Source organism: Ornithodoros turicata, chromosome 2, assembly GCF_037126465.1.
Source record: "Ornithodoros turicata isolate Travis chromosome 2, ASM3712646v1, whole genome shotgun sequence".
NCBI classification, from domain to species: Eukaryota; Metazoa; Arthropoda; class Arachnida; order Ixodida; family Argasidae; genus Ornithodoros; species Ornithodoros turicata.
The window spans coordinates 141,094,446-141,121,646 of record NC_088202.1 but is presented as its reverse complement, the minus strand read 5'-3'; the positions used below and the strand labels follow the sequence as shown (position 1 = coordinate 141,121,646).

Genomic DNA, 27,201 nt, shown 5'->3' with positions numbered 1-27,201 from the left:
AAGGGCTATAGACATGCTGTTTTCACGGACGTTCGCGGACGTTCTTGGCCATATGTTGCTCGACCGTCAAAATGCTTATTACCTAAAAACCGTTAATTAACCTTTTAATTATAAAAGCTACGAAGTTGTCCCAATGAGAACATCTGTTCCTTTGGATGACCTGATATCGTAGCCGTTTTCAGAACAAAAAATCCGTTCGGTAGAACGTCCGCAAAAAATTCGTGAAGGAGCACCATTTTTTTTCTTTATTTTGTTCATTGCGCATCTTCGGAGACGCGTCTTTCCTTCATCCCCAATGTGATATGGTGATATGGTGATGTGATATGGTGATATGGTGCCGCAACAGTGCCGCCTCATGCATCGAAGATGAGCTTTAATTTGCGGGACCCAAACAAAAACACGTGTACCGGGTGACGCTATCGGAAGTGCTCTTATCTTGTGTTGCATTTTCCGTTAATCTTTTTCCAGGACGCAAGAGGCGACAATGTGCTCTTTTACCCTTTCCACATTGGGGGCAAAGGACTCTGAAGATGCGCAATGAACAAAATATATAAAGAAATGGTATTCCTTCACGAATTTTTTTGCGAACGATCAACCGGACGGATTTTTGTTCTGAAAACGGCTACGATATCAGGTCGTCGTAAGGAACATGTTGTTCTCATTAGGACAACTTCGTAGCTTTTATAATTAAAAATTTGATTAATGATTTTTAGGTAATTTTTCATTTGACGGTCGAGCAACACATGGCAGAGCACGTCCGCCGGCCCAGAGATGATAGAAGTGTAAACAGCATGTCTATAGTCCTTAGTTTTTTTAATGAAAAATCTGTATCGCCTAAAAAAGCCACCCTGTATATGAGAAACGACAGTCACGAATCGTTCCCTGATGAGACAATGTGGGGATGGCAAGTTTGAAAGATGAAAGATGAAAGTCACTGAAAAGGCAAGTTTGTTCAGAATATGGTCCGGTAGCCGTAGTACGCGCTGCAACCAAGATGTACCAAGATGAAAATCAGAGATGAAACGTCGCTGAATGTTTTCTATTTCGGCGGTTTGAGTGATATTTAGGCAGCCCCAGGCCACCGATGAATATTCCAAAAGAGGGAGTACAATCGAGGCCAGTAAGCTAAAGAAACAAGATGGATCCCGGAAGTTGTTGGTGATATCTGCGACAAGATACGGAGTTTACGCATCGTTGAAGTGCACAATTGAGTCACGTGAGTGCGGAAAGGCACAGAGCTGTCTAGATGAAGTCTTTAATGGACGATTTCACGTCTAATATGAGCAGAGTCGATGGAGTAAGTATAATGACATGGATGCGGCTTTCTAGTGAAACAGACGAGAGCTGTGCTAGAAATGTTTAGGTTAGACGGATTATTTTCGCACCAACGATGGATCCGTGAAATGTCATCTTGCAGAGCGATGCGGTCGTGATTATTATCAATGACTCGAAGTAACTGAACGTAACCAGCATAATGCAGGACGTGGCAGTTGCGTACGCGGGCTGGCGGGGCGTCAGCAAACATGTTAAATGCCTGGAGCACACCAGATGTCATGTAGTAGGGACGACAATATGCATCTTTGTATCGATCAATGTAATAGAAGCTTGCAGTGGGAGATACCATTTGGTGACAACCTTAATGATCGGTAATTCATGATTGTGTCAAAAGGCACAACCTACACAGAATCCATCTGCTTCTGGTTTTTAAAGTGCAAGTTAGATAGTAAATATATGTCACAAGATTACTAGTTTCAACAGACCTGCAAGTAGTGGAACCATGTTGTGAATTAGACAGAAAAGAATGAAAGTAAAAAGGCAGATGTATGAACGCCGCTCTCTCCAATATCTTAGAGAAAGAAGATAACAAGGAGACGGGCCTATATAATTACACACTTCAGCAGGCGCACCACCTTTGTGGATGGGAAAAACAATGACCTTTTCAGCACGAAAGAACGAAAGTGTTTAATAGACGATTTCAGAAATTGCATGAATGGCCCGCCAGAGAGCGCCGTGTTGCGAATGCCTCACTGCACCTTGGGATTTAGTTTTCATGAGTCAGATAGAAGAAGAAGAGCGCAAACGGTTTCGGTTTTCCCTCCTTCCTTCGAGCAACAGCCAGGAAAGCACGAATGCAAACCATTTCCCACGACGCATAGCGCGATGCGCGTGACTTCGGCGACGGAATGCCCCCGTGCGGAGCACAAGGGCAATATCTGAAATCGTCTATTGTTAAGTGGTTAAGGAGTCGAGAGCTGCACGTATATGGGTAACCAGTGGCTCACACTTTTTACGAGTGGATTCGGAACGCGGTGCAAAGCCAGCCGAAGTGTTGCATTCCAGCTCCAAGATGGCATATTGAACATCAGATTAGTCTATTTGAAAGCGAGCGCAAGCTTGAAGTTGGGAGTAAAAAGAGATTATCTAAGGCACCTGTTCATTATTGCGACTGGTGTGAAAAAGGAAGCGGAAAATCTGGCCAAGTTTTCAGCTCCAGCAGGGCGTCCGTAGGTGGGCACCAGTGGAGAACCCGGTCTCTTAGATGCTTCCAAAGCGATTTTGGGTTTGTGCGTAAGGACGACTGAGCGAAGGTTTCATAATTATGGCTCTCGCGGTTAACGATGAGTTTATGTTAAAGTGAGTTTGTTTACGTGCCTCTCTAATTTTTTCATACCAGTCATACCTTCTAGTAGACTTGTACTTACTGCGATAACGAAGTTTACGTCTCGTAAGCAATTTCAGTTCGCACGAAAACCAGACAGGTAAACTGAAGTAGGACGGTTCTAAAGCAGTAAAGGACAATGTACCGAAAGTCGAGTGCAACAGGGGTGGACGGTATGTGCCTTATCAATGTTCTTTAGTTTTACGAGTCTCTTGAAGGCCATCCACCTACCCGTCCACCCCTGTTGCACTCGACTGTCAGTACATTGTGCTACTTGGGTTAATACCCATTTGGAACACTCAGAGAATATTCTCGTTGTGCGTACGTACGAAGTCGTTGTGGAATATTCCACAACGACTTCGTCGATATTATCACTGCGCAGTGTCACAGACCAGTCTACGGATGATAACAGGCTCTACAGCCCGAGGTAATCATCATGCTTGTAGTCATCTCTGGCGGGCCTGTCAATTTTGCTTTGATAACGGGACCCATGGGCATCGAACGACGCAACAAATGGGGGAGGGGGGGGAAACTTATCGGGATGCACAAGAGGGGTTTGTGAACAAGCTGAATAGTAAAAACAGCAAGGCCACAAAGAACCAAGTCAAGTATGCTATGAGATACATTTCACAGTGTGCTGGCTAGAGTAAGTCATTGATAATTGCTAAAGTTCAGTAATTAGTTTGCCTTCGCTCTAGCTAGCCCAGAAAGCCGCGATAAGTCCGATGAGTTCAGATGTATGCCAGGCAGTGCATAGTGCATTGTCTTGGTGATCAAAAGTCAATTTATAGCCGTAAACAAGGAAATAGTAGTGTCAGGTCATAAATCGTGCAGGCAGTCCCACACCATCACATAGTAGCGAAAAGAGTAAGGGCAGTATATCACGAAAATGTAAAATTAAATTTCACGTCACAGGGATTAAAACTGATATCACGAGAACTGAATTTAAGAGAAGGAATACGTCCCTCTGCATGAGGATTAAAAGTGGCAGCATAAGAATTAAATCCCGCCAAACAAGGATTAAAAACGGCGACATGAGGATTTTTCCACGGTTTAGAGGTTAAATTCCGCAGTACAAGGAATAAACATGACAGGAAAACCTGCAGTCGTCCAGTAGTTCTCGTTCCCTACATATAGTTGCACACCCTTTTGAGACAGAATTTGTGCTTGGCAGCATCACCCAGCGGTGCACCATAATAGCTATCACCATAGCCACCACAGCCACCAATAGCACCATAATAGCACACTAATAGCTATCAGTTTCATCATAAAAGATCCGTAAACTGTGAAAAACCGCCTGCACATCACAATACTGCTTTAGAGCCGCAGTTTGGAAGCGACAGAACACTTACCAGCACCTGGACGTGACGGGGTCCGGAAACCCTGGACGCGAAGGTTGTACCGGAGCAGTGGGGTTGAACTCCCTGTCGAATCTTGCCCTGCATTCCCTGTTGGCTTCCTCCTCTATCGCCACGGGTATTTCTGTTTTGCACTCTGGCAGGACCAAGTCTGAAAATATGAAGTATTTGTATACTTCGTAAAAAGAAGAGACCGCTTCTTTGGATCTGCCCACTAAGCATTTGTTCTCCACAATTGACTTCTGTTGCACACACTCCTCAGCGGCAGACATGTACAAAATACTCAAAAAAATGTAATGTCAAAGATAAAAATAATGAATACTAACGTTAGAATGTAATTAAGATAGAATATAAATACACGAAAATTGAAGTAATTAAGAGAGAGCACCAAGTACTTCAAAAGTATTTGAAATACAATTAAGATACTATTTATCCCTGAACGCAAAAAGTCACCGGTCTCTGGCCAATGCGGCAAAAACCCCGCGCAGTAAGCTAGCCGCCGCTGTGTGATAGGGGTCATCTAAACACAAGTCCCTGAAAGATTCCACATAACTCCACTAACGTGACCCAGAACAAAGCAATCTTCTAGCAAGTCCCTGCTTGGCGAGGTCAGAATTCGGCGTCACTGCGTCAGGGCACACATAATAGAACCGTTCCTCACTGGCCAAGGATTAGCACACACGGGGCAAGATCTCTAAATGGTGACTTCCAAGAAAGGCCAATGTCCGGGTCAAGTCCGAGGGACTCCGAGGGTAGTCGAGGGAAGCAGGATAATGGAAAGACGAGACACAGAGAGTTTGAGAGGGAGCTCCAAAATATGTAATTAGAGTATTGAGCAGAAAATACCATAAAATGTATTTTAGATATAGTACGAATACTCAAAACAAGAAGTATTGAGTAGAGTATCAAAATACCGCAAACTGTATTTTAAATACAATACTCCAAATACGTACAAGTCTGCTCAGCAGCACAGGGACAGCGGGTGGAACAAAATATTTTAGTTTTGTAAAGTTTGTACCTTTCACATGGTGCAAAAGTCTACTTCGGATGCATTTTGAACAATGAGGATCCATTAGATTGAGTTAGTAAACGCGACATGATCCGTATAAAGGAGCATTAAAGTGGTGCCTAACATGGCCAGAAAGTGGTGCCACCTTGTAAAGAAGCATGTGAAAGGCATTCCCACAAGATATTTGTCCAACGTTGTTTCACTGCGGCGAAATTTGCAAAATCGCTGCCGCTGTGTCAGGTCGGAGCGCTCCAACTGCAGCCCACACCCACTCCAGTGTGACGTTTTTAGCGGGGAAGGGTAACGGTAATGAGAATAGAAACAGAAACGGTAGATTGCCGAAATTGGATATGGTAACTACAGCGAGAAACGGTAACGAAGATTATCGTCCGGTATCGAATTCGGGCAATGGCTATTACTATTCGGGTCATGTGCGATGAGATTTCAGTGACTTTTAATTTTATTTGTGCATTTTGATGACTCCATTCCCTATAATGCTTTAAACTACACGACAGTATGGGAACAAACCGCAATATTGGATATCGACGGTGCATCACGCATTTACCTACTCGTGACATTACCTATAGCTACATGACATCAAGACATGAGACTTATTTAACATAGACTCCATGCGCAATACCCCGCCATAGCACGAGGATGACAGCATATGATTTTTTTGTGTTTTTTGTTTTTACTTTCTTCATGTCACCGTGGCTATGGCGGTATCGTTTGCTACTGAGAGCGTCCGCCTACGAATGCGACAGTGGATGAAAGTTACGCCCATCTTCGGTTGCTGGACGACTGAACGCAGAAGACACTGCCTGAAGACATGTGCCTACACGTCTTTAAAAATGTGACAAGATGTGCACATCCCAACGACGTAAAATTACTCGTGTAGTGTGTGTTCGCGTGACACCAAAGGGGCACTTGCGCAAAACAGGTTGCTGAAGAGTCGGACGGGCTGTCTTCCCGCAGCTCGGTAACAGCCGTTCCATTACCGTAACGGAAACGTAAGGAAAACGAAAATTGAAAGCTGGTATCAGAAACAGATAACCGAAACGAAAATATAGCAGAAACGAAAACGGAAACGGTAACGAAAATACGTCCGTTATCCTTCCCTGGTTTGTAGTAGAGAGCCCCCTTATTTCGAGAATTTTTCGCAATATTGCGCTTGGCTATACAGTCAAACTCCTTTATAACGAACACCTTTTTAACGAAAATACCACTACAGCAAATTTTTTTGCAGTCCCGTTGGAGCCCTATAGGTCCAATAATGGACATCCTTTTTAACGAAAATACCTTTACTGCAATTTTTTTTTTGCTGTCCCCTGAGTTTCGTTGTAAAGGAGTTTGACTGTATAAGGCGATCGCGTAAATGACGCACTTTCTTATAACAAACTGCGCATCAAATAAAATATCGTCCTGTATCGTATAATAAGGAAGTGATGTAACTTCCACATTTTGTCAGGCTACCTACTTATTTGCATCATAGCACCCGCACTGCAATGAAATATGTAGTTCCATAAGCACGTACGCTTATTCATAATTTTAAGCAGTACATCCCTGTGTTGTGACATTTTATTTATCAGATTAGCTCCGGGACAGCCAACATCACCTATTGACACAGAAAGCCTTCGCGCTCGTCGACTGGACGTACCAATCAAGAGTCAGCCAATCAGGATCGTGTTCTCAACGACCGTGCATTCAGCGGTCGTGGCCATGGAGGAGAAATCACCGTCGTCAATGAATTATGACTGAACGTCGCCGCGTAATAAACGAACAAACAAACAAAAAAAAACTTGAAAATAAGCAGCAAACCGGTCTCTGTCTTTCTCAGAACTGATTCTCTGGTAAGCCTCTTGCAGTTTGTGTCTAAATGTTTGCGTTTGCAGGTTGCAGGTGAGCTGCAATCATTTTCGAGTAACGGTAAATCGCAGCGGCAGGCGAATACTGACTATATATGTCCACGTAGAGGAGGGGGGAGAGGAGGCAATGCGCAGTGCTTTCGCTATCTAGGTGGTGTTGAGACAACCCGCAGACGTTACAGGACGCAACTATGGAAACTGGCGTGTCCAGACGCCATACCTGCCGACCGCGGCTGTGTGAAGGTCTCAGCCGTTACTGCTCATCAGGGTATCCCGCACCACATCGAAGGGGCTACAACAATGGAGAGAGCACAGGGTGGTCACGATAACTGCACCCACTGCGTGTCGAATGTGTACCAGGGTTATAGCTCTCAACAAACTCAAAGGGTTCCGCATGATGATGCGGTCGCTGCTAGGAGCTCTGACGCAGCCCGTTGAAAATGGAATGGAGTGGAACTGAAAATGGAAACTAGAGGAACGAGAGCAAAACTGAGCCACAAGTCACGGTTCGAGATTTCAGGATGCTTGTAGATAAATCTTTCGTTCCACAGTTTTCTAAATTATTTTTTAAACAAAAAGGACCAGGTATGGACCAAACCAGGACCAAGACCAAACAATATCCATTGAACAACGACCTATTTTCCGCTATTCCATGCAAATTACGCGGCAACTTTCGAGGGGAGCCTCCCAATAGCACGCCCCGTCAAGAGCACCCGGGAAAATCCCAACTCTGTTCACTCATACGCGTCTGGACGATGAGGTCCAACCTGAGGTCAGGACTTTTTTCTTATTCGGGCCATCAAGTTAATTAAAACAAAACGTTCGGTGCGTAGTTTAACCCAAGGCTACGGAATGGCTGCGACTATTTTACTCGACCGATAGCAAACTTGGAGATATCAATCCACTTTTTAAGCTACGTATCGTTCTATGGCGGACCTGAAAATCGGGATGCATATCCGTATCCTGAAGACAAGAAAACAGGATAGCCACAATGAAGCAATGGAACAGTAGGGGGTCGGGGTCGCGACGAGGTCGTCTGAGTTTAGCGCCATCCCATTTTTCCTTAACCCTGATGAAACCTCACTTGACTTATTATATTATATAACGCTTCTCCCAAGTTTCACGGCGACCTGAAAGTCCTTACGCGTAGCAATGCTGTCCCGCGGCTGAAGTGGGTCACTTTGTGTTACACAAAACGCATATCGAAGTCCCGTACCGGATCGTTTGGTGTATGATGCTTCACTAAACACAGCCCTGTTTTATTTTATTTATTTTCCGGTTCGGTGTCTGACCTCTCACTTAAGAGCTATACAGGGTGTGTGCAGAAAAACATGACCCGCATTTTTACATGTAACTCGTTGTCTACTTAGCCGAGGAACTTCCGGTGGCGCACGACGGCGTATTTATGCGTGCGAAAGCTTCAAAAAAATCCTGGAAGCCATACTCAGTGTAAAAAAATAAACAGAGCGCGAAAACACGGGCTTCCATGCATTAGAATAGGGCGGTCATGACACTGCATGGTAGTGTATTTCGGCCTCATGAGAGTTATGTGCAGGCACCGCTAGGGGTACTGCCAATGAGCATCCATGTGGGACATCGTTTCGATTGATGCACCGATAGCTCCCCTAGCGGTACTTGAACACAACTCTCCTACGTGCACCATGTTGCCCTTTCACATACACCCTGTTGTCCACCTTGTTGCCCTATTTGATGCACGGAAGCCGACGTTTTCGTTGTTCCGTTTATTTTTTAAGCTGAGTATGGCTTCCACAATTTTTCTACAGATTTCGCACGCATAAATGCGCCATCGTGCGCCACCGGAAGTTCGTTAGTTAGGTAGGCAACAAGCCGTGTGCCTAAATGCGGGTCATGTTTTTCTGCACACACCCTGTATTTAGATTTTTTTTGCTTGTTTGTTTCCGTTACCGCTAACACACCCGGGACGACACGAGCCCATTGTGCCATGAACTGCACCTCAGAAATCTCCCAATTCGTAGCGATGCATCAAGGTAGATGGTAAGAATTTACGCGAGGCGAGCTTTCTACACACAGGTGTCGGTAAGTACAGGGAATGCAGTCTACGCCATCAGGAGGCCACCGTATTGCCTCATCCCATGAGGAAACGCTCTCATGCTTTTCTGATCCTTGTCTACGTAAGACAATACATGCATACAGTACATTATCCGGCACAAACACCAAAAATTAAGCGAGGAAGCAAAACATGCGCACTGTAGTGAGTTGAGTTTTTCAAAAGCGCACAACTGGACTCACCTAAGAAGCAGCATAGTACAAGAGCGAAGGTGATCAGCTTCATTTTAAAATACGGACACTGGCTACTTGACTTCTTCGTACAGGACTGACGCAATGTTCCACACACGCGCTTGCGATCACAATAGTGGTGATGATGATTGGAATTCGTATGGCGCACTAGCATATGAGTCACTGGGTTATATGTCTGGGTACTGGGTACTGGGTTATGAGTCACTGGGCTATACGGTGATGCGACGGAAGGGGGCGACACGGCGCAAAAATAACATGAGAAACCCTCTGCGACCAATGGTACTGTTCTTTCTGTCGGTGACACGATATTGATGTGGTATATGGGCAGGGAACCATCAGTCGGGGGGACCCGAAAGTGGTTGTACCCAGACTGGGGGTCAATCGTGACATTGAGACAATCAACTTATTAGCGGTAGCACTCTTTCCAGCTCTAGCTGGCTTTCTTGCTACGTCAAGAATCAAGCTACACCCGAAGGAGTGGCCGTACAGACTACGGGGGAGGCCGGAAAGAAAACAAGGGTATGACACAATCTGCGTTGACCATGCACACTTCATTGGCATTGGCATTTGTGGCATGCCGCAAAAAATTGGGCATTGTGCGGTGGAAGTAAGGCAGAACGCGCCGGCGACTTTTCCTATCGTCCCGTAACGATTTTCCGGCCCGCACACGCGCCAACCTCCGTGTAGCGAATTTTTGGCAACGAAGTTCGCGCGGCAGACTGCTATGCGCGTTCCGCCTCAAGTTGTACGCCGGCACCACCTCTTATGGGACGAAAAACCAGCAGACGGCGACGGGATGTCACGCTATGATGTCACCGTTGCCAGTGTACAAGTTGTAGGCTTAGTGAAATCAGTTGCTCGAACAAAAAAACGCACTTAATATCACAAATTCTGCAACTAAAGCCAACAACTGTCTGAGAAAGGTGTACCCAGTAATACAACGAAAGGGATATTCACTACTGCGAAAAACGAAAACTTGTTTCTTGGAAGGTAATGTCTGCCGTTCTAGCTGTGCAGTAAGGCGAAATAGCGAGCAGACGACAGCATCTCGTTGCAAGAAGAAGACGACGACGATGATGACTCACGAGAGCAGACGACCAAGTTCAGGCGACTTCATTCGTAGCGGAACAACGCTTTGGTTGGTTCATCTGCGGACGCTGTGCAAAAATATATCTGTCTTGGGCAGATCGCCGGGGGACACTCATATTTCTGACGCAGGGCTCAGGGCGTCCGCCGCTGAGCAAAGTTCGCAGCTTTTTCGTTGTGCGTTCGCTCTATGAGGGTTGGCCTCTATCCCATCCTCAATTATTATCTCAAAATAAGTTGCTGTTTGGTCGGTCTATTTGACGGCGATAACAGTATCCAGCGGTGTCTCACAGTCTCGAAAACAGCAACTGTACATCATTAATCATCATGCAGGTCATCATTCAATTTCACTGAAAATAGAACAACAGAGATAGAATACAGTCAACCCTCGTTTTATGAACCTTCGATTTGTGAATCCCTTCGACTTATGAACCAAGTCACGAGGAACCAAACTTTTTCCATGCATTCCTCCCTGGGTTTACGAGCCCTCCATATCCAAACTGCAACCGTATTTTCAGGAAACGAACCCAGAAAAAAAAATAATAATAATAATAACGCGCGTGTTCTGACGTCGATTTATGAAAGGGGAAGGTGGAGCCGTACAGAGGTTGGCGCTAGAGTCACTAAATAAGCTTCGCTTCAGAGTATCGACACTGAGGTCCAAGGGAGAGCAGGAGCGCCATCTTGTTTCCGCACCACACCGGTACCATCCCCATCTGAGGATCAAAGACGACTTACGTAATGCTCGCTGTGGCATAGAGGAGCGTGTATGATTGTTGTGCGATAATCCATGTATTGTCCACCAGAGCGTCCCGCAGATGTCAAGGTGAGCTCAAGGCCGTCAACTGCTGCCTGTAACGAAAGGAGCATTTCACCCGCGCACGATAGATGGCATCGTGCGCTAACGTGCGCAGTGCGCGTGCGCGTGGGAAGCGTGGCGCCGAAACAAGATGGCGCATGCTCGCTCTTGGAACTCAGTGTCGATACTCTGAAGCGTAGCTTATTTAGTGACTCTAGTTGGCGCGCAGAGCGAAGAACTGGAATCGACTCAATAACGCTGAACAAAAAATGAAGGCCAAGCACACGTGCAGCGCCCCACAGCCAGTGTTGTGAGACGCCGTTACTGTAATCGAGATTTTTTCCGTGTCCAATTGCGGATCACGACGCCCTTCTAAACTGCTATCGGAAAAATATTTCCGCTATACAAATATCTGGTTACGCAATCTCCATATCGTTACCGATAACGATACTTTTGTACCTTGTTCCCCCACTCTTCCTTCGCCTGTCGCATTCCTTACTTTTCTTCATTGCACACCCCTGGCGGTCTTACTTCCTGAGTGCCGTATACCCGTTAGCTTAAGCGGTGCAGTCAACTTTAGTCCAATAGGAACAATCCGGGGAAGTTGGTATATAAGTTCATGATGACGAATAGCAGCAAGAAGACCAGGACAGGGTAGAAGAAGTAGATAGTCAGTGACCTATATGTTAGCGTTTAAGATGCTGTGTTCCTTGATTAAACTTCAGTTGAGAGTCTGGAGTCATCCTGTCTACATCTACCCTGTCCTTGTCTTCTTGCTGCTATTCGTCATCATGGACTTTAGTCCTACCCCTTCTACTCAATAAAACTGTCTGCCTTTTCTAACTTTTATCCTGATAGGGTATTTTCTGCAAACGTGCGGTCGGAAACACTCTTCGGCAGACCCAACGATATTTGTTTGGGATCATCAACCCTTTGTGCTTCACCGTAACCTTTGCTTTGGAAACACAGTTATTGTACAGCTTATAACCGTTCCAAACGTGTGAACGAAGATGTCGAGGGCATGTCTTGACGAGGTGTCAAGGACTTCTTAAAGGGGCGCTAAACCGATATAAGAGCAATGATGTATCGGTAGGAATATGTTCATCTAACTCTGAAACATATTTTCTTAAATTATGGAGGTCGACAACAACAACATAGAAACGCAGTAATTACAAAACGCGTCGCGCTCTATTTCTTCAACCCCCTCACAACAATAGGAGCAGGGCTGGGCACGATACTTCAAAAAAATTAGCTTCGATACCGATACCCGATACCCTCAAAAATTGTATTTCCGATGCCGATACAAGATACAGAACCGAAATTCATTTTAGATACAGATACTCGATGCTGTATCGTCGATACTTCGATACATCACTGAAATCCCGAAGCTGGTAATATGATCAGGGAAGAAAAAAAATATATTTCTGGAACCTTTAGTATATTTTTATAGCACACTCTTCCTGAAAGGGCTTAAACGTATCCGACCGCTCGGATTCAATGAAGCTGCACTGTCTGAGCAGCTAGCCTTGTTAGAACGTTATAGAGTGGACTGAAACCTTGGGTGCGTGGAAACGATCGCCTCCATAAGCAGCCTAGCAAAAAACAATTATTTAAGATAATGTTCTTCATCAACAACTGTGGTCTGTGAACGCTTGACTATACAGATGGCACAACGGAGTTCGTCAGCCATAGCTGATACTTGATTTTCGTAGCTGGTCGTTGTGAATTGTAGCTGTAGAACGGGGTAGAATTCAAGCTGTACTGGTGCTGTTCACGTTGCAAATTACCGTATTACTCCAAGTCATTGCAGACGCCGCCATGTTACTCCGGCCTCCCCAGCGGCGTTTGAAAGCCTTCTGCGCCGATTTCTTCTTTGGCGGCGAAGCAGTCAGACGACAGAGCAGGAGAGAAGAACGAGGCGGAGGGTGAAGAGCGAAAAGGGGTCCTCAAACGGCTCGTTGTGGACACAGTGCGGATGGGGTGCGCGCGGTGTCCACAGGGTGGTATATGTGGGACGTCTGCTGCTGTATATTCATTGAAGCATCCTAACTAACGCGTCCAGGAGGAGTTCAGTGGATGCTCACTTTAGGCTGCGGATGCTCGGACCCTTGTCGGCAGTCTAGGGGCGGTTACTGGTTCTGTGGGTATCACTTCATACGAGGCCCACATAAGTATCATATTGACCCCATATGACCCAGTACGGTACCCATAAGAAGGTCATATTTCCTACATATGGCTTCATACGCGGCCCGTATGCATTAATATAGGACCCATACGGATCTGTACGGGAACCATACAAACTGATATAGGAACCATATGAGTCTCATACGGGATTTTTCAATAGGGATAAGCCGCACTTTGAAGTGAAACCCCTCCACAGCCACGTAGTCGCGACTATGCGACAACAAATAGGTTCGACAGGTTCTGCCCCGCGGCTGACGTTGTGGGAGTCCAGGATTGGTTGACGACACAGAACGTCATTCGGGGAGGAGTCTGCCCAGTTTGCTGCAGCCGAGTGACGTTTGTTGAAGCATTAGACGAAGGGGGAGAGTTGAGCTGATTTCGCTCTTTGACCCGCTTTTTAAATAGTGAAAGCGCTTGGGCTACAGAAAGTCTTCCACATGTTCAGGTAGAGGGGAACCCCCTGCCTTCACTCTGTGCAATTTTTAAGACAAAGTACAACCACCAGTTTAGTGCCCCTTTAAAAGCAGCGTGCTTGACATAGAGGTTCTCAGAGCAACACTCAAGGGCAAGAATGATGAATCGGCATTGCCATTCATAACCATCTTGCGTCACTGTGTCACGAGATTTCATGCCAGCAATGGGATAGATTGTTGCTTCTGCCGATCAAATTCCCCATGCATCATCTTGAAATAAAGTTGTTTTCTCATTTGCTGTTACTCACACACTTTCATTAGTATATGTTTCCTACCTACTGCCTATAGGGGTACTGGCCGGAGTCATGCGTAACAAATTCTGTCCCTCACTATTTCTTTGTGCGTTATCATAGCCCCGAAAATGGGATTCTTTACTTTTCTCTGTTCTTGTGATGAAATGCTCATTACTGCAGCGGAAGAGACCTTGATGACTTGAACCACGCAAGCACATGAATGTTGCGTGTCTTGAGGCCCAGCGCAAGCCTCCCAACTTGTGAACATCGCTTGGCTGCAACATCTGTTATGATAACTTCTTGAAAGGCTACCCTAGGATAGAGATACTGTACCGAGTTTTCAGAAGGCATTGTTTCTGCGCGATGAACTTTTGGCTAAGCTCAACGTAACTCCTCAGCAGTGTTGACGCTACTCATAGTGTTGACGCACTACAGTCAGTGACGTCACTTTAGGGTATGCGTCGCCTCCCCCCCCCCCCCCCCCCACCCACACCGCCCTCCAAATAATGGTTCCCTGTCCATACAGGATGGCAAATACGAATATCATGTAACACCCAGAAGTAAAATACGGGTGCCCACAGAGGGCTTCTCGTGTACTCTTAGCGGCGTGTCGCCCCTTTGCGCCGCGTCACCCAGCGCGGGTCGCACCGCTAACGCTTGAGTTGTTCATGTGCCATACAAACTCAAATCGTCATCGCCATCATTGTGATTGCAAAGCGCGTGTGCGGAACATAGAAGTGGTGGTGATGGTGAAAGGGCTTGCCGTTGTCGGTCTCACGTAGGTGCCAACGTCACGACTGACGCCCTGGGGGAATGTGCGTCCTGGGCCGACTTCTAAGGGAACTGTGCCGACATATATGTCTGAAAGCGTCTGAGGAAAACCCAGGAAAATTGAATCCGCCCTATCCGCTCTCCTTAGTGGATAACGGCCACTGCTCCGAGGACGAAGAAGATGAGAGATCTCGTGACAATTCAGTAGACCTTCATACGTTCATACATAGCGGTTCTCAATCGTTATTCGCGAACACCCCGTTGTGTCGATGCTGCACGAAGAATTAAGAAGCAAGTGTCCATATTTCAAAATGCCACTGATCACCGTCGCACTTTTAATAAGCTTCTTCTTAGGTGAGTCCAGTTGTTTTGCTGAGTGTGCATGTTTTGCTTTTTTGTTGTTAATTTGGGTAATCGAGTCGGACATTGTACATTCGAATTATGTTTCTTGCACAGCTAAGGATCACAAGAGGTACTACACATGAGGTACAATGTATTGCATAGGGGTGACCTGGCAGACAAAGGATGTTTGTCTTTCATGAGCAGCTCTGCGAAATGAAGCACAGCGCTGTTAACACATCTGTCAGCCAGCCCTGTGTACCTAAAGTTTCAGTATGTTGAGCTGCCTGGGAAGCGATTCCTCACGAGATCAGAGTAATGCGTTTTGGTTCGTGATGGCGTAGCCTGCATTCCTTATACTGTAGCGTCTGTGTGTAGAAAGTTCGCATTGTGTAGGTCTTTACGTACGATTTAAGAGGTGCATCTCTACCAACACGTATATTACTTGAGTGCAGTTCGCGCAACTTGAACTCCATTATCGGTGTATTGGTGGCACGAGGTTTCAAGAAAGCGATAGCACACCCTGATGGGAGGAATCACATGCTACGCGACCTACTGACGCCATCCGCTCAAACGTTTCCTGTCTGCGTAATGCTCGTGACGGCACAATGAGGCAGAAACAGCTGTCCAGTACTGCCGTGGCGACGTTTGAGCACGAACAAACATATGCTATGCGTGCAGCCAAAGTGCTCCGGTTATTGTTTCACCTAATATACTTCACTAGCTCCGCACTGGGCTTTCAGTGGTGAGTTAGCAAACCCTGACGGGATCAATCCCGTGCTATGTGTCCCGCTGACGCCATCCGCTCAAACGATGCCTGTCTGCTTATACTGCTGGTGACGGCGCAGTAAGGCAGAAACAGCTGTTCAGTACTGTCGTGGCGACGTTTAAGCACGAACAAACATATGCTACGACAAAAAAGTAGAGAATTCCGACTTAACACAACAAAATAACAAGGTTTACTCAGACGTTTCCTCCGTTTTTTCGTCCTCGTTTGCGACGGACATCATCAGTGCCAAAGTGAATGAGAGATTACACAAATGGTGGCTATTTAAGGATATGGGAGTATTGTTTGGGAAGGGGGCCACTGTTTTTGTTACCAACAGAGGGGTCACCACGTATGTGCCAAGACTCTAGAAGCGTTCTGGGTCCCCAGCTTTGTTCTCGGGCCAAGGTCAGCGCGTTGTCGAAGTCAAAACAATGTCCCGTGTCCCAACAATGTTCTGTGAGCTCCGTCTTAAACCGTGCGGCGTGCGTCGCGCTCTTCATGCCCCGCTTATGTTCTTTGAAACGAGCGTCCTGTTTCCTGCCTGTCTCGCCAATGTAGCACTTGTCACAGTCTTGGCATTGTAGTTTGTAGACTACTCCAGACTGGTCTTCCGGGGGGACGGGGTCCTTTGGTTTCCATATGAGACTTCGGAGTCTAACATGCGGTTTGAACGTAGTCCTGATATACAACGGAAGCAAAGCCCGGCGGATACATTCAGAAACGCCTTTGACATAGGGGATGACAACGCGCGTCTGACGGGTGCGGTTCTCGTCCTGCGGTCCAGATGCTTGCATGCGTTTGCGAGTGTCCTCAATAAACCTGCGTGTGTAGCCACGGAGAGCTTGAGCACGACCTTTGAAGGGGGAATATTCACATCGGTCCGTCCGTCTATGATCGATCTGGGAATATTATGGGACACAATGTTCTCTGTGGGGTGTTTCTCAATGTGCTCTCCTAGATACAACGAAGCGTCCTACGGACATCCTCGGGTGATCCCTCCACGGTAGCCGGTATGTCCGAACAAGTGATACGAACGAGGATTCAGCGGATGTCCAGACGATACCATTTTGTTCGTCCGAAATATGCCCATTGATTCTGACATGAGCCTTACCAGGAGCAATCCGGAATATTGCGTATGTGTGGTAGAGGTGATGGTGTGAACCAGTTACCGATTTTCTTTTTGTGTATTTTTTAGAATACTCATACGCCTTCAGTATACCGGAATGCTTCCAGCGCACATTTTATTTTTTCCACGTTGGTATTTCTTTCTCATATTTCCAACAACAGATAACAGCCGCTATGCGCTTCGAAAAAAATATAAATAGAAAGGTACAAGAGGTATTCAAGTCAAACCGGGATTTTTCGCATAAGTAAAATGAACTTACAGGCGAGAAATTAGTAATATTTTTCAACGTAATGTCCAGCTGCGCTAATGCACATTCCCTAGCGTTTCACGAAGGCTTGGGTGCCATGATCGGACCGCATTCTTGACCTCGTCGGCGTCGCTGCATCGGCCCCCAAGGAACGCCTTCAGTGGCAGAAGAGATGGAAATCGCTGGGAGCGAGGTCGGAACTGTAAAGGAGATATGGCAGCAACTCCCAGCCAGGTTCCTGTAAGGTGCGTGTCGTGAGGTGCGCGGCATGCGGGAGTGCATTGTCCTGTAGGAGGAGGAGGACTCCTTTGGTGATGAGGCCCGGCCGCTTTTGCTTCCGCATCTTATGCACAACCATGAGAACCTGGCAGTAATATGCACTATTGAAGGTGTTAGCATTGGGCAGAAAATCAACATGAACAACGCCAGCCTTGCCCCAGAAAACCGTGGCCATAACCTTGCCTGCAGACGGGGTGCTTCGGAGGTTCTTGGAAGCTGGCAATCCCGGATGCTTCCACTGCTTTGATGCGCGTTTAGACTCACGAGTGAAATGGTGCACCCACGTTTCGTCGCACGTGATGATGCGATTAAGGAACGGCTGCCCTTCACTGTCGAAACGGTACCTTAGCTCTTGGGACATTTCCAGTCTTCTCTGCCGGTCAAGCTCGGAGAGCTGCCTCGGGACTCAACGGGCACTAACTTTCCGAAACTGGAGGTGTTCATGAATGATAGCGTTCAACGTTCCCACATAAATTTTTGTCTTTCGAGCCAGTTCGACACACGTTATCCGTCGGTCCTTGAAGATCAGGCGCTCCACAAGTTGGATGTTCCCAGGAGCTCTGACACTGAGCTCTGAGAGAGGTGTCTCAGAGCCCAGTGTGGGATCAGCCGGGATCGTCCTGCACCGGTGTACGGCCATCTCGGGACCGTTTGCACCAGCCAAACGCTTTGCTGCGGCTAAGTGTATCGTGGCCATACTGAGCCTGAAGTCTTTTTTGAATTCCAGATGACTTTACGCCGTCATTCAAGAGAAACTTCATGACATTTCGCTATTCGATGTGCGCGCTCTATAGGTGGGCGTTTTCCTGCGGCCTCACTCATCCTCACCTCACGAAGCACAGACTTTATTGGCCTCACTCACCCTCACCAAAGTTTCCTCACCGGTAACTAAACCTCAGTCGCCCTCACCCTCACATTCCATTTTAAATTTTGCCCTCACAAACCTCACCTCAGGGCATCGGGATCCCGAGAGGCCTCACCATCCTCATCCTCACATGCCTTCACCTCATGAGGGTCCTCATCCTCACGTGTCCTCACCTCATGAGGGCCCTCAAGTCCTCGCGTGTCCTCACCTCATGAGGGCCCTCATGTCCTCACGGCGCCTCACGTACTTTCGCCTAATGATGACTCACATGGCCTCACGAGTCCTCATCCTCACGTGCCCTCATCTCATGAGGGCCCTCATGGCCTCACGTACCTTCTCATGAGGACCCTGATGGCCTCACGACCCCTCATCCTCACGAGCCCTCGCCTCGTGAATACCCTCATGGCCTAACGTGTCTTCAAGTCACTAGGGGGCACATGAGCCTCAAAAGAACTTTCCGTCATGTTCACATGACACGTCGGCGTTGAACTGCTGTGTCAGTAGTTGGTACTAATGATACTGCGCGGCATTAAACTGTTTATAGGGTTTCGCGCTGTGCTTGGATAAATTTGGTAACAGTTGTTACTGTCACAGTGAGGTTTAACGTTAGTGTTTGGCATCTGCAAAGAGGAGACCGAACCCATCACCTCATCCGTGAGGCCCCTCACGAAAGGCCTCATGGCCTCATTCGTGAGGTCCCTCACGAAAGGCTTCATGGCCTCATCCGTGAGGTCCTTCACGAAAGGCCTCACGGCCTCATCCGTGAGGTTCCTCACGAGAGGCCTCAAAGCCTCATCCGTGAGGTTCCTCACAAAGGGCCTCACGGCCTCATCCGTGAGGCTCCTCACGGAATACGTTGTACCCTCACGTATTGATGGCCTCACGACGACTGGCCTCATGAGGGCCCTCACGGTGGGCCTCATGAGGGCAATGCCTCACGACTCTCCTCGTGAGGAACATTCAGCGTGGTCTGGCCTCACTCATCCTCACCTCATCGTCGTGAGGTGAGGGTGAGGCGTCTTCATGAGGGTCCTCATGAGTGAGGACGCCCAGCTATGGCGCGCTCACCTGGTTGTCGGTCACCTTGTGCAGCACATGCCCTCTGTTTTGCACATACTTTGGACAACCACGTGGTGCACGCGGAGGCCTGTCGCGTGTGAAAATGACGTAAGAGAAGTAGCGCCAGCCATTTGTGCTTTCAGGAGACAAACTTCCGGTATGACTTGAACACCCCTCGTATAAGCCCGTAGGGTCACTTAGCGCAAAAAGGTTTCGAAGGGCAGTGAAAAGAGAAAACTGCACGTGGCTTCCGCGGTCTTACCAGCGTCCGCAAATTGGTGAGCTGTGCTCGCTGTCAAAATTAACGGTGCGGTGTCCATGTTTAAACCGACTATAAACGCAAGCATTGAAGTGAGGAATCGCTCACCATCACCGTCAACATACGATCTGCGTTATTTACGACGTTTGGCTGTCTTTCTTACGGCACATTCAGGTACGAAATCAGTGTAGTGCTGCATAATTCTCCTTCTCTCTCGGAGTAGCCTTGATAAAATAAAGCCTGGTTGGGGGCAGGGGGAAACCTTAAAGAACACTGCTTTTCGCGCTTTGTTTCTGACAAACGGCATTCCGTCCCTGTGTGCCTGCACGTACCTTTTTTTTTCAGCCTCGTACAAGTGATTCAGTGACAAGCAAAAAATTAACTCCCGTAAAGTACTCGTATTAAATAACCCATCTTGAAAAATAGCTATTTAAGACAGTATAATATTACCTGCTCTTACTCGGTACTCGGTCGTTTCAAGATACTTCGACGTCGCAGATGCAATTCACTATCGAAGAAGTACGTCAAGTTGACAATAACATTACCAAAGCAAAAAACAAAGAACTTTTACCTCGCAGGAACAACTGCTTTTGAAAACTACTGTCCTATAGCCCTGTCTTTGTCCTTTTTTTTTACATGGCCTCCAACAGTGCACAGACGTTGTGCAGATGGAAAAAGAATGCTCTATAGAAATGACATGATTGCACTGCCTCGTTTTTCTCCCTACCCTTGCTTTAGCCTCACAGGGATTCTAATATTTTCCGTACCGCTCTTGCTACAGCACCCGGCACGCGCCTTATAGGTGTTTCAATCGTCTACTTGCCTGTCCCCCTGGACCACACCTCGCATAATGCATATGGTTCCAGTGCAACTTGCCTGCTGGGAGGTGGTTCGCTGCTCGTTTGCCGAAAAATTCAGGGTGGTGAATGGCCGAATTAGGTCGAACATGGTGTTCGTTGTTCGGGTCACCAAATGTGTCCCTTTAGGTGTCCCTGGAGGTAGCGTCCCTTTACCTTTGTGCCATTAAACACATAATCAATCAATCAATCAGCGTCCCTTTACGTGTCCCTTACGCGTCCTGACCTGCGATGATGAAATGTCCAGGCTGGCACATGTGACACGAGGACGGTATCCTCATAGCTTCATAGCACCTGCCAGGGATACTGACTAAAGTTTGTCTAAAAAGCAAAAACCCTGCTACCAAACAGCGACATGCAAAGCAGTACAGATGAGGTTGGCAATACACTTTCGGATGGGGTACTTTGTAGCACTAACGACACCAGGTACTTACAGGTACAGAATACAAGCAACTTACGGGTACGAGGCATCCCAAGGCGTCTCGGATAAACGTAAAAGCGGTCACTTTGCAGCGTTCTGTAATAATAATAATTGGGTGTTTACGTCACGAGACAACTGAGATCATGAGCGACGCCACAGCGGTCGGTCTGTGGATTGCTTTTGCCCACCTGAGGGTTCTTTAACGTGCGATGAAAGCTCATCACACGGCACCCCGTATTTAACGTCCCTCGCGGAAGACTGCGTATCTAAGCAACTTGTACCCCGCTACCAAGTTGCTGGCGTCCTCGGCTGGGTTCGAACCCGCGATCGCGGGACAGCAGCGTTCTGTATCTGCACTATAATTTTCACAGTGACAGTACAGTGTAAAAAGTAAACGCTACGTGAGGCAAGAAGGCAAGGCGAGTATATATACAGTAGAGCATTGACATGCCATCTCTGGGATATTTTAAAGGGACAGTCGCATCGACCACAGATCGATTCCGAAACCACAGTGAAATGAGATTCCCCGTCCTTCACTGACCATGACTCCGAAAGTCCCGTTCCGATCGACGGAATACTTTTTGCATAATTCGTGCGTAAGCGGCGCTACAGCAGACGACGGAAGCGGGCGTCAAGCGGAACTCCCTGCTGAGAATCTTTAGCAACGTCACATGGAATCTGACCAATAAGAACGCGGCGAGCCAGAGGAGTCCCCGCGGCTTGCAGCTTGCATGAGCAAGGTCAGGGAGACGAAGGCGAAGGCACATACGGAGATGGCGGACTCGGAACGCGGAAGTGGCGAATCGTGCTGTTCAAATGCCTTTAGTAATAGCTCCCGTGACGAATATACATGTTTGATGACGGCCCATATTCGACGGATCCGCTTATTCTGCAAATCGCTTGTGATATACGTGCCGCAGCTGCGTTAGCGCAACAGAACGAGCATCAGGACCACTGCTTTAGGTACGTTCATGATCGGAGTGCTCAATACTTAATCCCATGACATTCACACTACGACGCAGGAAACAATCCAAGTGTTTGTGCGGCGTCTGTGTTCCTCAGGAACTGGATGAGTACCTATATGCTGCAGTGCTGGTGAAGTGGTAGAGTTGTGCAATGACGGCACGCACCACACGCGCGCATCACACTTTGTTCCCAGCTCCCTGTCATCGGCCAGAACTTCTAGTGGTGTATCTACCGCAGTATTGCAGCGACGATCACAGTCCTCGCCTACTGTGCCCACGATAGATAGGCACGTCGAGCAATCCTTATTTTCGTAGTTGTCGTCGTTGTTTGCACACACGACGGATGCCCCATGAAAGTTACGAAGGCTCTAACCAACTGTGCAACTCAAGGGCCGGGTTAGAATTAGAATGATTGTCAGGAAATTACTATGCTACGTGTTCAGGAAAGTGGCCTTTCTTTTTACAGCTACGTCAGGTTCACTGCTTATTGTGTGTTTACAAGCTGAGTTTGGAGATTCCTTGGACCGAAAAACAGACGACAGATACCTGGGTGTGTCGTCCGCATGATTCGCCAACGTTTTTCCATCCTGGTCCTATCAGGACGATCATCGGTAGTGTGCCTCATTTCCTGTTCACACCTACACCATAATAGACTTGCGTAGTTTCCAATTGAGAAGTGTGAAACAGAATCTGTGTTACCACAGTAACCCCCGAGAAGTGCAAAGGAATAGGCAGGAGCAATAAACTACCTGGCCATAAGTGACAGTTATACTTTTAATGATAGTGTAATGCTTCTTATCGTTGGCAGTATTATAGCATGTAAGGGATATAACACGTCAAATAATTTCAGGTAACGTTTCATAACTCACTAATGGTACAGTTACACCTCATTATCATAGTAAGTGATACATCTGTCTGGGAATGTCCAAAATTTGTCATTCCCACGGAAGATTGTTCTGCCTTGATACAGCAAAACAAATTTTGATACCTGCCATTGATCCAATTTTTTAGCACCACTGTCTTGAAAACAGCTTTCAAGACTGTAACTTCAGAGATCCTTGGCAGAGCATTACCTCTTGTCTATGTATTATAATAATTATTATAATGACAGGCAATAAGTTACGCAAATGTGAATAAATCTTTGTGTTGACTGAGTGTTGTCCATTCAAGAGCCATTGCACATCTTCACGCACAGATATTTATTATTTGCTATGCACAGACAGTTATCAGCGTGCACCACACTGGCAATGTCCCTTGGGATCTGAAGCGGGGACTCACAAAAATAAAAGAAACAGTTTTGTAAGTACTTCAATTGCAATGAAAACGGGACGATTGGACAGTAAATTGGACGGTTTCATTATAACAGTGGTACACAGGAAAAAAAACTCTGGGTGTTGGGGGGGATCTGGATCGATCTCTGGGCATAACCAAGTGTAAAATTTTAGAAGGGTTAGTACATCCTGAAATGGCCCTCATGCCTCAGACCCCACTACTCGATTAATGCACCTCCCTTTTACAGTAAGAGGCCTCTTACTATCTACGGCATATCCTATCAAAGCTCACAGGACAGCTAATTTGGCCAATGCTTATGTGACAGTGCCTCGTAGAACATGCAGGTTTTCTGTTGAATTGACACTACATCTCTGGTAGCCCCTTTAATGTCTGGAGGTAGGTGCATCATTTTACATTTAACCAGCAGTAATATATAGCATTGCAAAAAAGGAAACAAGGGCTTAATCTCAACGCTGCATCAGCATCATTCATCATCTCACAATAGCGTTGTTGTTGTCAGCCTCTGCACAAAGATTTGGGTGGACCTGAAATTGACCTTTTTTTTTTCTTTTCATTTCCTGCTGTCAAGTTATTTTGTCTTGGCATGTAGCTGTGAGATGTCAGTAGAAGCCATGAAGTCATTCTCTTTACTTCTTGAACTTGGATGAAGAAAGCACTGTTCTGGAAGATCCTAATTTGTCAGAGGCGTCGTAAAGGCATTAGTGTAAAAACCAGGTCTCTCAGCAAAATTGCCGTGCACACACGTACATTGTTTGATGCCGTTTCATGGATGGATGGGACTTGATCAGCAGCACCTGGTCCTTCTATAACACAGAACGTCAAAAGTGCACCTCAAGTTGGCTACGACAACCGCAAAAACCGCCGCCCTACAGCACACAAACAGTTCACAAACAGAGAGATAAAAGGTAACTGGGAAGTGGGTTATGGCGCTTATGTTACGGACAGAGGTACTGTTTGTATAGTGCCTGTTTCTAACACCAGCACACAAACAGCGTCAGTTCTTCCTTTTAGTGATCGGGGTTCATAGTTTGCGAATTGTTCTGTGTCCAAAAATTGTAAACACATTATATGTATTTAAGTAATATACGTACCACTTGCGCTTGACCCTGTCGAACTGCCTGCAGCTGTAATACACATGAAAACCAATCATGTCTACCACATTCCACAAAAGTCACAGGTTCAGTAACAGTGAAAGTTTCATGATAACGCGTCCGACAACGAGAAAAGTCAATCACGTTCATATGAATGACATCACTTGAACTTGTTTATTGTATTTTATTTATCTAGTTATTAATCATAGGTTAGGGGATACCTTACGTTGTACCGATTTCGTCTTTTGCTGCTAAGTTACTCACGCGCAAGAGTGACAGACCCGATTGGGAAACTACATAGACATTGTGACTTACTGTAGAAGTTGCTGGCTCGCTTTGTTCGTGGAACACTGTCGGAACGGCGTCAAGTTTCAATTCGTTCTTTTTTTATGTCAATCCAAGTTGCACTTCCATGATGTTCTCATCCAGGTACACATTATCGGTGAAATGCGAGGAGCATACACGGACAGCATGAACACTCCTTGCTTCATCTGGATACCCGCTAGTGATGTAGCTGCTTCCAACTTTCGCTTCGTCTGGGGTCTGGCTGTAGCTGTATCCTTGGCGTGCGAAATCAAACATCGAGGTTTTCGAAGGAAGTTTTCCTGGCGTCGGGAACGCTGCGTCGGTTTCCAAACGACATCCCACGCGAAGGATGCAAGCGTAGCGATAGTATCCGAGTCACTAGAAAGTGTCACATGTGAATACGGGCGACGTGCAGGAAAAAAACAAAGCAGCCCCAGACTTGGCGGCAGACGACAGCGTCCTTCACAGCGGATTAGCCAGATTCGACCTTGCGTCACGCGATGTTGTTGGCGCTGGCGCTTTCGAGGATCAAAACGAAACCGGATCTTTTAAATTCGATTCCTCATCACCCGGTCCGTTTTGGAAGGAGAAAATTTGGCAAATAGCTCGTGGTAGTGTACCGAACACATTGGTATTGGATTCGTAACCACGGTTCCGGATGCGACAGTCCCTTTAAGCAACCTTTTGAAGAACTCTTGTACGATGCCCAGTGTAGCAGATGTGTCATTCATTCTATCTGATGTGTACCTGTAACCTACTCAAATGACCCTCATCGTGAATATAAAGAAGGCGCGTGCAGGACATGTCGCTGTCTCAACATGTCCTACATGAAAGCCACACATGCGTTCGAATGAAACCAGTGACGAAGCTGTGGCGGCTCGTGGACGACAGTGAAGACTTGCCTCTGCTGGCGCGCGCCACTGCGCCTGGCAGCCAGTGCTACCGGCCCCGTCCTGGTGTGAGGCCACGACGTTCTTCACGCTGGGACATTCCATCATTGTCGGTCAGGACTCATGTAGAGGCACATCACCTCTTCTACATTTAGAGGAGGCGGTGTTCCTCTACAAAGGAAACAAGAACACCAGTATTGCGCGCCATGTATGAAGCATATTTTGTCTGTGTTTGTGTTGTCTGTTCTTAGGCACGGGTTCTTAGGGCTGAATGAAACTGCAGTACCAAACAACGATTCTATAACAATTTATTCATATATTTATTCGTTTACGTCTACGGCGAATGAGTACGAGCTGTAACAGCACTAGAATTATGGCGTGAAAGCAGAAGCCCCGTGACATTAATGAACTCCTCAGTTGGCGACAAAAGCGTTGTGTAAAAATATTTGCAAAGAAGAACGAGTACAAAGATCTATTGGTGGAGCCTATGAAGTTAGCCTTGTTACAAAAGCTGCTTAAACTAAAAATCGAAGCAAACTGTGGAAACGTGCTAGGTAAGACCATACAGGTCCAAGAAGGAACACAAGCCTGACGACATCCAATCTCATGTTTCAGTTTAATTACGGCAGTTTCAGAAAAAGCTGGGGTTGGAATCCCACTGCTGAAGCCTTTTCTTCGACTGAATGTTGCTGTTCAGGCAACTGCTTTGCGCAATTCTAGTCACTCGTGTATCATGATGACACGTACTGAACCGAGGACACCCTAAGGTGTTGCGCGGGAAAGAAATGCCACCCTGTATACCGTATCTGTATGACCCCAGTAGCTCCGATGCAGCCGGTGAGAGATCAGCCCCAATCCCTTAAACTGATTTAATCACTGTTGGAAGCATTTTTCTACCGGGTTTTGTGAACGAGGGAAGGTCGCATTTCTCAAATTCTTTGTACAAGTCAGCTGGGGATACCTTACACGTGTAATTATTCCCGTTTTCAGGCGACGCTGCATCCAAGTGCCCAGCCGAACTGTTATCAGTTGCCCAGACTAACTGCGAATCAGCATTTATGAACGAACGCGGGCTCGTTGCTCACCCTGAATATCTCAACCAACAGACACGCAAGTGGTATTGCTGGTAAGTGTTGTTTCACGTACAAATAGCAGTTCTACAGCGTCGTTGTGATAAGCATCCGGAGCTGTCTTCCCACCTCCCACTCTGTTAGAGGAAGTCTGCCTCGGATGCCGCGCACGTCGTGTTTCATTGGATGAGCCATTGAGAAACAGTCGAGAGCATGGAAGTCTCCGGAGATGGCTGATATGTCCGAACCTGCACCTTTGAGGCGCGATAATTCGTGAAAGCCACGCTTATGTGCTACAAAGGTGACATCGCTTAAAGCGAATCCAGGGAGTGAAACTTCGAACTAGAGCCCTGCGCGGATGAGATTTTTGGCATCCGCATCCGACCCGCATCCGCTGCATACACGACCGTTTACATCCGCATCCGACCCGCTGAGCAAAACGCAATATCCGCATCCGATCCGCAAAATCCGCAAGTTTCGAAGGACGCGTAAATACCGCCGGAAGAATGTTGGTATAATTTCGAATGCCTCCATGCTGTCACGGAAGGACTCATGACGATAAGCAAAGGTAAACATTTCAACAAACGCGATATGGAGAGACTTCTGGAACGCGTGGAACACTACCTCGTCGGTGCTCGCGTGGACGCC

General features: G+C 46.9%; 2 protein-coding genes across 3 annotated transcripts in view; one reads left to right on the top strand and one right to left on the bottom strand.

The window, feature by feature from the left end:
• The window catches only part of LOC135386236 (uncharacterized), a 220,632-nt gene extending 211,366 nt beyond the window's left edge, over window positions 1–9,266 (bottom strand). For both annotated transcript variants that reach the window (XM_064616046.1, XM_064616047.1), the window contains exons 1-2: window positions 9,163–9,266; window positions 4,012–4,168 (exon numbers count right to left, since the gene is read on the bottom strand). In XM_064616046.1, the coding sequence (XP_064472116.1) occupies window positions 4,012–4,168; window positions 9,163–9,205 (200 nt within the window). In that variant the 5' untranslated portion in view covers window positions 9,206–9,266. The remainder of the gene's footprint in view (window positions 1–4,011; window positions 4,169–9,162) is intronic.
• Window positions 9,267–14,922: 5,656 nt separating this feature from the next.
• The window catches only part of LOC135384170 (uncharacterized), a 134,134-nt gene continuing 121,855 nt past the window's right edge, over window positions 14,923–27,201 (top strand). Inside the window, exons 1-2 of the mRNA XM_064613393.1 lie at window positions 14,923–15,071; window positions 26,474–26,609. Coding sequence (XP_064469463.1) covers window positions 14,987–15,071; window positions 26,474–26,609 — 221 coding nt within the window. The 5' untranslated portion in view covers window positions 14,923–14,986. The remainder of the gene's footprint in view (window positions 15,072–26,473; window positions 26,610–27,201) is intronic.